Source organism: Dipodomys merriami, unplaced genomic scaffold (assembly GCF_024711535.1).
Source record: "Dipodomys merriami isolate MVZ:Mamm:240054 unplaced genomic scaffold, mDipMer1.0.p SCAF_33, whole genome shotgun sequence".
Lineage (NCBI taxonomy): Eukaryota > Metazoa > Chordata > Mammalia > Rodentia > Heteromyidae > Dipodomys > Dipodomys merriami.
In genome coordinates this window covers 4,418,065-4,432,391 of record NW_027204826.1, presented here as the reverse complement: position 1 = coordinate 4,432,391, position 14,327 = coordinate 4,418,065, and the positions used below count along the sequence as shown (strand labels likewise).

Sequence of the window (14,327 nt, the reverse complement as noted above, 5' to 3'; positions counted from 1 at the left end):
GTTACTTTGAGTATTGTAGCTTTGGCTGACAGCCAGTACCCAGTAGATATTGTTGTATCTAGGAGCTTTTGGTGTTGGAACTTCAGCTGTGCTTTTGATTTGTATTTATCTGTACTGTTAAGCCAACTTAAGGCCACAAAACTTTTCTCCTATAAGTTTTATAGTTTGATTGTATTTAGTTATTCTCTCTCTCTCTCTCTTTTTTTTTTTTTTTTTTTTTGCCGGTCATGGGACCTGAACTCTGGGCCTGGGCGTTGTCCCTCAGCTCTTCAGCTCAAGGCTAGCGCTCTACCACTTGAACCACAGCACCACTTTCAGCTTTTTCTGCTTATGTGGTGCTGAGGAATCGAACCCAGGGCCTCATGCATGCAAGGCTGGCACTCTGCCACTGAGCCACCTTCCCAGCCCCAGTCATTCTCTTTTTAATTTTGTATAAAGTACATTTTTAAAAACATGGGTATAAAGCCAGGCATTTTTATATGAAATAGAGATATTCTGGAACCCATTGAATGATAGGGTAAAAACTTCAATTTTATTTTATAGTGTTATTAGCTTTTCCTTCTAGAAATGAAACAGCCTTCTCATATAAAAAAGCACCCTAAGAGTACATAGACTATATATATTGTTACATAGCATGGTTCTTTTTTCATTTTAGATAAAATGTTTCAGAAGTATTCTATGATTTAAAAATGCTTTGGATTTGTTTAAACCATTTTATATAGTAAGGTCTTAGAAACCATGTTGATCATATTTAGTGCATTGATTTGTCAGCCTGGTTTTTTTGGGGGTGAGGGGGGGCGCGGAGGGAGGTCATGAGGCTTGAATTCTAGACCTGGGCACTATCCCTGAGCTCTTTTTGGTCAAGGCTAATGCTTTACCATTTTGAGCCACAGGATCACTTCCAGTTTTCTGGTGGCTAAGTGGAGATTAGAATCTCACAGACTTTTTCCTGCCTGGGCTGGATTTGAACTGTGATCCTTAGTTCTTAGCCTCCTGAGAATCTAGGATTATAGGTGTGAGCTACCAGTGCCTGGCCCTGTTAAATCTTTTTTTTGGCCAGTTCTGGGGCTTGAACTCAGCACTTGGGCACTGTCCCTGCTACCACTTGAGCCACAGCACCACTTTGGTGCTGTACTGAGGAATCTAACCAGGGCTTCATGCATGCTAGGCAAGCACTCTACCTCAAAGCCGTATTCCCAGCTCCCTGTTAAATCTTTTTTTTTTTTTGGTCAGTCGTGGGGCCTGAACTCTGGGCCTGGGTGCTGTCCCTCAGCTCTTCAGCTCAAGGCTAGTGCTCTACCATTGAGCCAGAGTGCCACTTCCAGCTTTTTCTGCTTATGTGATGCTGAGGAATCGAACCCAGGGCCTCATGCATGCAAGGCAAGCACTCTACCACTGAGCCACCTTCCCAGCTCTACCTGTTAAACCTTTTTTTTTTTTTTGTAATCAAGTTTTTTTATTATGAAAATACTGTATAGAGGGGTTACACTTACATGAAATAGGTAATGAGTACATTTCTTTTATTTATTTATTTATTTTTATTTATTTATTTTATTTTTTTACTTTTGGGTCTGGCTGTAGGGCCTGAACTCTGGGCCTGGGCGCTGTCCCTCAGCTCTTTAGTTCAAGGCTAGCGCTGTACCACTTGAGTCACAGCACCACTTCCGGCTTTGTTCTTTTTGCTTATGTGGTGCTGAGGAATCGAACCCAGGGCCTTGGCCTCATGCATGCAAGGCAAGTGCTCTACCACTGAGCCACCTTCCCAGCCCCATGAGTACATTTCTTTCTTTCTTTTTTTTTTTTTTTTTTTTGGGTCCAGTCGTGGGGCCTGAACTCTGGGCCTGGGCGCTGTCCCTCAGCTCTTCAGCTCAAGGCTAGCGCTCTACCACTTGAGCCACAGCACCACTTCTGGCTTTTTTTTCTTTTTGCTTATGTGGTACTCAGGAATCGAATCTAGGGCCTCAGGCATGCAAGGCAAGCGCTCTACCACTGAGCCACCTTCCCAGCCCCATGAGTACATTTCTCATCCAACATTGTTGCCTCCTCCTTTGTTTTTCCCCTACCATCCCTTTCCTCCCACCTCCTCAGCTACACCCCCCCACCTTTCAACAACCCCCCCCCCCGTTAAATCTTTTTTTGGGAGGGGGGGTCCGGTCGTGGGGCCTGAACTCTAGGCCTGGGCGCCGTCCCTCAGCTCTTTAGCTCAAGGCTAGCGCTCTACCACTTGAGTCATAGCGCCACTTCCGGCTTTTTGCTTTTTGCTTATGTGGTGCTGAGGAATTGAACCCAGGGCCTCATGCATGCAAGGCAAGCGCTCTACCACTGAGCCACCTTCCCAGGCCCCCCCCCCCCCCCCCCCGTTAAATCTTAATTGCAACAAATTTTAATTAGTGTCAGCTTTTTTTTTTTTTTTTTTTTTCTTTTTGGCCAGTCCTGGAGCTTGAACTCAGGGCCTGAGCATTGTCCCTGAGCCTCTAGCACTCTACCACTTGGGCCACGGTGCCACTTCTGGCTTTTTCTGTGTATATGGTACTGAGGAATGTAACCCAGGGCTTGATGCATGCTAGGCAAGCACTCTAATGCCAAGCCACGTTCCCAGCTTGAGTGCCTGATTTACTAATAGTAGTTTGTCATTTAATTTCTTGTTGGCTGTTTTTGAATCCTGTAAAAATTTGGCATAGTATGTCAGACATGCTGTTTTAAAATAGTCTTGATCTTAGAATTAAAATTTTAAGGTAATAAAAATGTATCCTGGGTTAGAGGTCTCTGTGTGGGACTCAGTAGTACAGTACCTGCCTAGCATGTACAAGACTCTGGGTTCTGTCCTCAGCATAAACCTCCTCTACCCTCCATGCATGTTCTTATACATCGTGTACACACACAAACATGCACAACAATAGGAAAGTTCATTTGAGTGTATTGTGGAAAATTCAATGTAGATTTCTTTTTTGTGTATGTGTATGTGCTGGTCCTTGTGCTTGAACTCAGGGCCTGGGTCCTATCCCTGAGCTTTTGTGCTTAAGGCTAGCACTCTGCCACTTGAACTACAGCTTCACTTCTGGCTTTCTTGATGATTAATTGGAGATAAGATTCTCATAGACTTTACTGTCTGGGCTGGCTTTGAACTGTGATCCTCAGATCTCAGCCTCCTCAATAGCTAGGATTACAGGTGTGAGCCACTGCTGCTCTGCTTTATAGATTCTTTAAATGTCAGTAAAGAAGCTGAGTGGCACATACCTGCAATCCTTAGAGAAATGAATTTGGTGATACCAGCCTGGGCTTAAGAACTAGACATAGTCTTTTTGGGTGGGGGAAAGGTTAGTGAAATACAACTACCTAAAATGACTTTTTTCCCCCCTCCTTTAGAATCCAGCAACAATCACAAGAATACTCCTTAGCCACTTCAATTGGGATAAAGAGAAGCTAATGGAAAGGTAAGTAACTATATTTTCGGCTTTGTATCTAGAAGTAACAGAGGACATCTGTTGAACTGAATTTACTAGACGTAAGAAATACATTGTATACCATTATATGAACAAACTAATATGAAGTAGTAACTTAATTTTTTGTAATTTTCATCTATGAATTTTTTTTTTTTTTTTTTTTGGGTCCGGTCGTGGGGCCTGAACTATGGGCCTGGGCGCTGTCCCTCAGCTCTTCAGCTCAAGGCTAGCGCTCTACCACTTGAGCCACAGTGCCACTTCCGGCTTTTTTCTTTTTTGCTTATGTGGTGCTGAGGAATCGAACCCAGGGCCTCAGGCATGCAAGGCAAGCGCTCTACCACTGAGCCACCTTCCCAGCCCTCATCTATGAATTTTATAGTGAACTTTGCATTAGAGAATTCAGGCTTAATCTTATTTTAGAGGTAGCAAGAGGGATCTGCTTAAATTTCTACATGTATCTTCTTGAACATCAAGAACTGGAAATATGCCGGGCTCATGCCTGTAATCCTAGCTACTCAGGAGGCTGAGATCTGAGGATTGTGGTTCAGAGCTAGCCTGGGCAGGAAACTCCGTGAGACTCTTATCTCCAATAAACCACTAGAAAACTGGAAGTGGCGCTGTGGCTCAAGCTGTAGAGCGCTGGCCTTGAGCTGAAGAGTACGGGGACAGCGCCCAAGCCCAGAGTTCAAGCCCTACAACCCACCAAAAATAAATAAATAAAGGTTATAGCTAGATGTTAGGAACTAACAACTCAAGTATTATGAGAAGTAAACAGAAAATATTTATCATTTGATTTTTTTTTTCTCCACTTGATTTGTAAAATCAGAGTGCAGTATAAATCACATTCAGTTCTACCAGGAGTTTATAAATTATTTTAAATATCTTACATGCTAGTCATAATTTAATATGGTAATGCAACTGTCCATTACTGAGTATTCCGTTAGATGCTAGTGGATTTTATCCTCCTGATAATCTTATGGGCCTAGAAGCTAACATCTCTACTTAATTGAGGTGGAATCTAACTTGTAACTTAAATGTTGTAGCACAGGTTTGATGGTCTCCAAAGTCTTATGTCTTAAATAAATATCATATACAGCCTTCTCAGGGTTTATGAAGAATTAATGCTGCTGCTGCTTTTTTTTTTTTTTTTTTTGGTCAGTCATGGGCTTGAACTCTGGGCCTGAGCGCTGTCTCTCAGCTTTTCAGCTCAAGGCAAGCACTCTACCACTTGAGCCACTGCACCACTTGCAGTTTTCTGATGGTTTATTGGAGATGAGTCTTACAGACTTTTCCTGCACGTGCTCACTTAGAACTCAGCCTCCTGAGTAGCTAGGATTGATTATAGGCATGAGCCTGTAATGCTTCTTAACTAGGATTTTACCATGAATTTTATTCTGAAACATTGCTGAATGTATTTTTTCAATTAAATATTGTACTTTAAGTTGGTAAGTGGAAGATTTCTGATAAACTATTGTATACGTAAAGATTGGTAATTCAATCTTTAATGTATTCGAAATCAGTACTCGGGTGAAGGGTATATAGCTCAGTGGCAGATATCTTGGCTAGCATTCACAGCCCTGGGTTTGGAGCAGGCTCTGCACTGAAAATGAAAACTATTTTTTTTAAACTACTGATTTATTTATTTATTTTTTTTTGGGTCTGGTCATGGGGCCTGAACTCTGGGTCTGGGCGCTGTCCCTCAGCTCTTCAGCTCAAGGCTAGCATTCTATCTCTTTGAGCCACAGCGCCACTTCTGGCTTTTTGCTTTTTGCTTATGTGGTGTTGAGGAATCGAACCCATGGCCTCAGGCATGCAAGGCAAGCGCTCTACCACTGAGCCATCTTCTCAGCCCAATCTAGTGATTTTTTTTTTTTTTTTGTCGGTCATGGGCCTTGAACTCTGGGCTTGGGCGCTGTCCCTCAGCTCTTCCGCTCAAGGCAAGCGCTCTACCACTTGAGCTACAGTGCCACTCCCGGTTTTTTAGTGGTTTATTGGAGATAGGAGTCTCACGGTCTTTCCTGCCTTGGCTGGCTTTGAACCGAGATTCTCAGATCTCAGCCTCCTGAGTAGCTAGGATTACAGGCGTGAGCCACCGGAGCCCGGCTAGTGATTTTTTTTTTTGTTGGTTGTTGTTGGTCATGGGGTTTGGGTACTGTCCCTTAGCTCTTCAGCTCAAGACTAGTGCTTTACTAGTTGAACCACAGCACTACTTCCAGTTTTCTGGTGTTTATTTGAGTTAGGAATCTCATGGACTTTTCTGCCTAGGCTGGCTTTGAACCATGATCTTTAGATCTCAGCCCCCTTAGTAGCTAGGATTACAGGAGTGAGCCACCAGTGCCGTGTGTTTTGTGTGTGTGTGTGTGTGTGTGTGTGTGTGTGTGTGTGTGTGTGTGTGTGTGTGTGTGTGTGTGTGTGTGTGTGTGTGTGTCTGTGTGTGTCTGTGTGTGTGTCTGTGTGTGTCTGTGTGTGTCTGTGTGACTGATCTTAGCACAAGCATACTTTTTTTCTCCCCTCAGTCCTAAGGCTTGAACTCAGGGCCTGGACATTGTCCCTGAGCGGTTCTTTTTTTTTTTTGGTCGGTTGTGGGGCTTGTACTCTGGGCTTAGGTGCTATCCCTGAGCTCTTCAGCTCAAGGCAAGCGCTCTACTGCTTGAGCCACAGTGCCACTTCTGATTTTCTGGTGGTTTATTGGAGATAAGAATGTCATGGACTTTCCTGCCCGGGCTGGCTTTGAACTGTGATCCTCAGATCTCAGCCTCCTGAGTAGCTAGTATTATAGGTGTGAGCCACCAGCCCCTGGCTCCCTGAGCTTTTGAGCCATAACTCCATATCCAGTTTTGTTTCTGGTACTTTATTGGAGATAAGATTCTCATGGGCTTTCCTGCCTGAGCTGGTTTCAAGCCATGATCCTCAGATCTCAGCTTCCCGAGTAGGTAGAATTAAAGGCATGAGCCACCTGGTGCCCTGTACTGCAACATTTTAAAAAATATATATAATTGTTATTATTAAGGTGTTGTAAAGAGAAGGGATTACCATTTCATAAGTCAAGGTTGTACAATCCTTTTTAGACAATGTAAAACTTTCCTTTGCTTTTCCCTTTCTTCTCTGCCAGTATTTCTATCCATCTCCTACTTAAAAACTATAACATTTTTTTCTCTATCCCTTTTTTTCCTCTCAGCTTGATAATTTGGTAATAATTTTCATTTGGTGTTACAGCTTTCTTTTGCCCTTCTTTAAATTTCCCATCCCTAAGCCAGTTTGCTCCTAGTATCATTTTTTTTTTTTTGGCCAGTTCTGGGGTTTGAACTTAGGGCTTGGGTACTGTCCTGGGCTTCATTTGCTCAAAGCCAGCACTCTACCTCTTGAGCCACAGCGCCACTTTAGGCTTTTTCTGTTTATGTGGTACTGAGGAATTGAATCCAGGGCTTGATGCATGCTAGGCAAGCACTAAGCCATGTTTCCCAGCGCTCACATTTTTTTAAGATTTACTTGTTCTTGGAAATATATCCTGTAATTAAGTCAAGCTTTGTTTTTTTTTTTTTTTTTTTTTTTTTTGGTCATGGGGCTTGAACTCTGGGCCTGAGTGCTGTCCCTCAGCATTTCAGCTCAAGGTGAGCACTCTACCATTTGAGCTACAGCGCCACTTCCGGTTTTCTGGTGGTTTATTGGAGATAAAGAGTTTCATGGACTTTCCTGCCCTGGCTGGCTTTGAACCATGATCCTCAGATCTCAGCTGCCTGAATAGCTAGTATTACAGGCATGAGCCACCGACACCCAGCTAAGTCAAGCTTTATATCTTGTAAACTTTGAGTATTAACCACTTTTCCTCATTGAATTTAGGGCTTCACACTTGCTAGGCTGGTGCTCTGACAATTGAGCCATTCCTTCAGCTCTTCCCCCCCCCCCTTTTTTTTTTTTCCCCCCCTTCCCTTGGTACTGGTAGTAAGGCTTGAACTCAAGGAGTCATACTTGGCTTCTTTTCATTCAAGGTTGATGTGCCACTATTGAATCACACCTTTGCTCCAGCCTATTTTACAGTGATTATTTTTAAACTAGGGTCTTGAATTTTGTCTGGGCTGGCCTAGGCTTCTAAGAACTCCTACCTACGTGGTGTCAATGTACATGATAGGCACGTGCCACTGCACCAGCCCATGTGCTTCCTTCCCCCCTTGGGCTGGTCTCAAACCACTATACCCTTCTTTCTGCCAATCAAGTAGCTATGACTACAGCTTGAGCCACTGTGCCTGAGAAACTCTTAATTTTTTGAAGTTTATTATAATTTTTCGAGATGTGGATTTTGAACAACCAGTCTGAGAATTAATGCCTTTTAGTCTTCAGAAATTCTTAGTAGTTTTTTTCACAGTTTGCCTTTTCATCCAATTCTCTGATGATTTTGGAATTTTTTTTTCTACCCTTGTTGTGATATTTGAACTTGGCCTGAGCACTGTCCCTGAGCTGCTTTTGCTCAACGCTAGCACTCTACCACTAAACCATATTCCCAGCCCCTGGAAAATCTTTATAATTACCTGCTGAAATATATAGACTTGCATCTTCATCCTTGTATTCTGTTGTGTGAATTTTTTTTGAGCCATCACAGGGGCTTGAACTCAGGGCCTGGGCTCTTAGACTTCTTTTGTGCAAGGCTATCACTTTACCAGTTCCACTTTAAACTATATTCTACAGCTTCACTTCCAGGTTTTTAGTCATCTGGAGATAAGCTCAGGCTTTCCTGCCCATATTGACTTCAAACCAGGTTCCTCAGATCTTAGCATCTTGAGTAGCTAGGATTATAGGCATGAGCCACTGGTGTCTAGTGAAAATTCTTTTAATTTACTTTGTTCATCCATTCTACTGTGTGTGTGTGTGCGCGCGTGCGCGTGTGTGTGTTGATACTGAGGCTTGAACTCAGGGCAGTTTACTCAAGATTAGTGTTCTCCACTTGAGACATATTTCCATTTCTGGTTTTTACTGGTTAATTGGAAATAAAAGACTTGGATATTTTATGTTTGAACTGCCTTGAAACTTGACCCTCACATTTCAGCCTCCTGAGTAGCTGGGATTACAGGTGTGAATTCTGCTCTTTAGCTATGGCAAGCTGTTTATCCCAACAGTATCTAGGTCATTCTTTTTTTTTTTGGGGGGGGGGTCCGGTCGTGGGGCCTGAACTCTGTGCCTGGGCGCTGTCCCTCAAGGCTAGCACTCTACCACTTGAGCCATAGCACCACTTTCAGCTTTTTCCTTTTTGCTTATGTGGTGCTGAGGAATCGAACCCAGGGCCTCATGCATGCAAGGCAAGCGCTCTACCACTGAGCCACTTTCCCAGCCCTAGGTCATTCTTTTTTTTTTTTTTTTTTTTTTTCGGCCTCCTGAGTAGTGAGGATTACATTCTTTATATATATATATATATATATATATATATATATATATATATGTATGTATGTATGTATGTATATATATAATTTTTTTTGTCAGTCGTGGGGCTTGAACTCTGGGCCTGGGCGCTGTCCCTCAGCTCTTTAGCTCAAGGCGAGTGCTCTACCACTTGAGCTACAGTGCTACTTCCTAATAATCTTATTCTTGTATATTAGTTTGTTCTATGACTCCTCTTGATACATTGTCTTCTTATTCTACAGTAGAACTAAACAATTAGGATATACATAAATATGAAAAGTGGTTAAAGAGGAGATACAGGGAAATTTAGTTTTAAGTGTTTTTGTTGTTATCTCAAGTATTTTTACCTCAAATAAAATCAACCCCAGAAGTTAGGACAAAAATAAAGAACTAAGGCAGAGACTTAAAAGTAGACAGTCTTGAAATACAGAATACCAACAACAAAAACCTAAATATGACCAGGCACCAGGGGCTTATGCCTGTAATCCTAGCTTCGCAGGATGCTGAGATCTGTGTGAAAGCCTATGAGACTCATTTCCAATTAACTACCAGAACAGCTGGAAGTGGAGCTTGTTGCTCAAGTGGCAGAGTGGTAGTGTTGAGCAGTAAAACTCAAAGATAGCTCCCAGGCCCTGAGTTCAAGCCCCAGGACTGGCACACTTGAGTGTGTGTGTGTGTGTGCATGCGTGCGTGCATTAGCATGCGCGCACATGCTCGTGTGCATGTGTGTGCGCACGCGCATACACACAAGCTAAATATGGAACATTTTTGAAGTAACTTTTAAATTTAAAGAGAACAAAGAAAATGACTAATCTCAGACTGGGAGAAAAAATTTTTGCAGATACATCTATTGAAGGACTCTAATCAAAGTATAAAAAGATCACTTGAAACAACCACCAACCAGTTAAAACTAGGCCTGACTGGGCAATGGAACGCACAATTGATGTTAATCAGCACTTGGGAGATTGAGGCAAGATAGAGAGTTAGATGCCATCCTAGGCGTAGATAGTGAGCTTTATCTGAAAAAATTTAAAGAAGAGTAGAAGACTTTAACAGATAGCTCATCAAAGAAAATATCCAGATGGCAGATAAGCATATGAAAACATGTCTAATGTCACAACAGCAATAGAAATTAAAAAGTGAGATACAGTTATACATCTTTTAGAATGTGAAACAGTGACAGCACCACAAACAGAACACAGAGCAGTGGAAACATGATTCCCTGTGGCTGGGAATGGGGCTTAGTGATAGAGTGCTTGCCTGGTGTGCATGAAGCACCTGGTTTGCTTCCTCATTACCACATAAACAGAAATAGCCAGAAGTGGTGCTGTGGCTCAAGTGATAGAGTACTAGCCTTGAGCAAAAGAGGCTCAGGGACAGTGTCATGCCCTGAGTTTTGAGTTCAAGCCCCAGGACTGGCCAAGAAAAAACAAAACAAAACAAAAAACCCATAATTTTCTGTAGGTAGGAATGGAGAGGATGGCATGGCTACTTTGGAGGATGGTGGACGTTTACTGCAAAATGAAATGCTCTACCCTCTGATTCGGATGTCCTTCTCCTTGGTGTTTACCCAAATAAACTGAAAACTTTAATATCTAGATGAAAACATATGCATTGGCTAAAGTTTGGAACCAGCCAAAATATCCTTACAGAAGTGCATGAGTATACTAAACCGTAGTAATCCAGAACTGTAGTACATTCAATGCCAAAAAGAAATGAGCTATCAGGCTATGAAAAAGTACAGAAGAACCTGAAACACATATTAAGTGAAAGAAGCCAGTCTGAAATGACTGCATACTGTATGATTCCAACCATAGGACATTTTGCAAAAGCTAAACAGTGTGTGTGGGGGGTTGTCAGTGGGCAGATGCTGGGATCTAGGGGAGAGTGTGGAGGGAGGGAGAATAGTGTAATGGGTTTAGAGCAGCAAAACCATTCTCTGTGATAGTACAATGGTGAGTGATGAATGCATCCATTTCTCCAAAGCATGGAGTATACAAGTGTGAAGCACATGTAAACTGGCCCCTGAGTGAAAATGACAAAGCATTCATGGAGAGACAGTAGATGTATGTTCCTAGTAGGGGATGATGTGCTTGGTAGGAGATGGTAGTAATGTGGGAACAGTACTCTTTGCTCATTTTTTTTGACCCCCAACATCTCTTTAAAAATAGGTTCTGTGCACTTTTTGCTTGTTGTGTTGGTGGTACTGGGATTTGAACTTAGGATCTTTCAAGTGCCTACTTGCAAGTAGTAAATTTACTCTTGGAGCCATATATCCTTTTTGTGACTTTTTTTTTTTGAGATGGAGTCTCACTTTATGCACAGGCTACCTTGGACAGCAATCCTATTTGTGCTTCTCTATGTCCTTGAGAATTACAGGCTCTTACCATTGACTTTTATTCCCTGACTGGCCTTGAACATCCACCTTGTGGTTTCTACCTCTTAAGTATCTAGGATTATAGAATTGAGCCATTATATGTTCCAATGTGTTTGCTTTTAAAGGTGGGGAAGGGGCATAAGTCATTTGCAGATGTGTCGTTGAGAAAGGGGAGAGCACACAAACATTGCACAATACAGGCAGGAAAACATTTCAAAATGATAAAGGAATGCAATGTACACTTTTACCAATGTTTCTGAGCAGTTCAAAATAGAAAGTACCTGAATTATATGCCACTAAGAACTAATAGAAAAATAGAAGATTAATAACCCCAGTAAAATATTCCTTTCATTCTTCTAAAAGCACTAGATAATTTTAGGGGAAAGTTATTTTAGCAAACTATCAGTTAAAAAAAAGTGCATACCTTTTTTTTGAAACAAGTCTGCTTTTGGCTTTTTTGTGGTTAATTGGAGATGAGACTCATCCCCTCTGTGGGCTGGTTTTGAAGTATGGTCCTTAGATCTCAGCTTCTGTGTAGATAGGATTACATGAGCCACCAGGACTTGTCTTTTAAAATATCTTTTTTTTTTTTTTTTTTTTCCCTGCTGTTGGTTGTGAGGCTTGAACTCTGGGCCTGGTGTTGTCCCTGAGCTCTTCAGCTCAAGGCAAGCTCTCTACTACTTGAGCCACACTGCTACTTCCAGTTTTCTGTGGTTAATTGGAGAGAGTCTCATGGTCTTTCCTGCTTGGGCTGCTCTGAATTGTTGTTGTTTTTTTTTTTTTTTTGGGGGGGGGGTCCGGTCATGGAGCCTGAACTCTGGGCCTGGGCGCTGTCCCTCAGCTCTAGAGCTCAAGGCTAGCGCTCTACCACTTGAGCCACAGCGCCACTTCCGGCTTTTTCTTTTTGCTTATGTGGTGCTGAGGAATCGAACCCAGGGCCTCAGGCAAGCAAGGCAAGCACTCTACCACTGAGCCACCTTCCCACCCCCTGGCTCTGAATTGTTATCCTCTGATCTCAGCCTCCTGAGTAGGGAGGATTACAGGCGTGAGCCACCTGTGCCCGACAAAGTGGCAAAGCAGTTTTTTTTAGCTTGCATAAAAAAATTTATTCCATGGGGCTGGGAAGGTGGCTCAGTGGTAGAGCATTTGCCTTGCATGCCTGAGGCCCTGGGTTCGACTCCTCAGCACCACATAAGCAAAAAGAAAAAAGCCGGAAGTGGCGCTGTGACTCAAGTGGTAGAGCACTAGCCTTGAGCTGAAGAGCTGAGGGACAGCGCCCAGGCCCAGAGTTCAGGCCCCACGACCGGACCCCCCTCTCCCCCCCCCAAAAAAAAAAAGTTTTATTCCATTGGAATCTTTTTTTTTTGTTCTGGTGTGGGGCTTGAACCTCCGGGCCTGGGTGCTGTCTCTTTTGCTCAAGGCTAGTGCTGTACCACTTTGAGCCATAGCACCACTTCCAAATGGATATTAGAATATCACAGACTTTCTTGCCTGGGTTGGCATTGAACTGCAATCCTTGGATCTCAGCCTCCTGAGTAGCACGTGCACGCATGCCCTGCGTACTGGGACTTGAACTCAGGGCACTTTCCTTTGGCTTTTTTTGTGCAAAATTGATACTCTGCCATTAAGCAACTCTTCAATTTCCAGCTTTTTTGTTGGTTAATTGGAGTTTTCTGCCTGAGGTAGCTTTGAATTGTGATCTTCATATCTAATTTTTCTGATCAGCTAAGATTATAGGCTTGAGCCAGTGGTGCCCATATAACAATATTTTTTTTTTTTTTTGCCAATCCTGGGGCTCTGTGCTCAAGGCTAGCATTCTACCACTTGAGCCACAGCATCACTTCTGGCCTTTTCTGTTTATGTGGTACTGAGGAATCAAACCCAGGGCCTCATGAATGCACCCTACACTGAGCCACATTCCCAGCCCCACAATACTTTATTTTAGAAGGGTTATAGTGTTCCAGACCTTAGGTTCCAATCTCATTCCCTAGAATAGGAAAAAATAATCGGTGTCTATTACTGAACTTCTCTTTCTTTGAAAGATGAAGACCTTGCTCCCAACCTGGAGAGCATGGGGGTAGAGTTTGGAGAGTTTGATCCTAGCCAGCCTAGGAATATGTAGCAATTCCCTGTTTCAAAACAAAGCACTGAGGGGGTAGTCTTACAGTGCATGCTTCCTGCTCTGTTGCTATATTCAGATCTTCTTTTTATCCTTTTGTGATTTTTGCTTTTTATAAATTTGATCCTTTTCTTATTTGTCCATAGGATTTAAGAATTAGAAGTAAGTTAAAGTAGCCAAGAGATTATTGAAGTATTCTTAGAGAAGATACTGATGTCAAGAAGCTTTTTTAGCATTTTGTCAGCACTTACAATTAAAATGTAGAAGAATTGTGATTGCTTTTCAGTAGTCCTTCACTTAAAATACTGAAAATTAGCTGGGTCCTGGTGGCTCACACTTGTACTCTAAGCTACTGAGGAGGCTGAGATCTGAGGATCAGTGTTCAAAGCCAGCCTAAGGAAGGAAAGTCCATGACTGTCTTATCTCCAGTTAACCACCCAAAAAGCTGAAAGTAAAACTGTGGTTCAACTGATAGAGCACTATCCTTGAGCAAAAAAGCTAAGGGAGAGTGCCCATGATAGGCATAAATTAAAAAAGGAATCTTTTGTGTACTGATTAATTTTTAATTGTGAATCTCCTGCATGTATAAAAAATATTGAAGTCATTAAACTTTGGTAAAGCTAGAGTAATTTGGCAATTGTGTATTGATATTTTAGCTGTTGTACTGACTTAGAGATCAAAGGTTCTTTTTAGACTATTGGGCTGTTTCAGAAGGCTTTTTCTGAATACTACTATTGGTAATCCTAGACGTTGAACTACTTCTGTATATTTAGGTACATATTTATGAAAAGCTAGTGTACAAGTATTTGATATAAAAAAGGAAATACTCAAAAAAATGTGAAAAATGCAAGTCTTACATAGAATGATCCATGTAATCTTTTTTTTTCCCTTTTCTGGCCAGTCCTGAGGCTTGTACTTAGAGCCTGGACACTGTGCCTGAGCTTCTTTTGCTCAAGGATGGTACTCTACTATTTGAGCCATAGCACCACTTCTGGCC

The 14,327-nt window shown here is 42.3% G+C and overlaps 1 protein-coding gene across 1 annotated transcript in view; it reads left to right on the top strand.

Annotated features, from left to right (window-relative positions):
• Positions 1-14,327, top strand: part of Arih1 (ariadne RBR E3 ubiquitin protein ligase 1) — a 77,983-nt gene that overhangs the window by 18,809 nt on the left and 44,847 nt on the right. Inside the window, exon 2 of the mRNA XM_070042941.1 lies at positions 3,367-3,434. Coding sequence (XP_069899042.1) covers positions 3,367-3,434 — 68 coding nt within the window. The remainder of the gene's footprint in view (positions 1-3,366; positions 3,435-14,327) is intronic.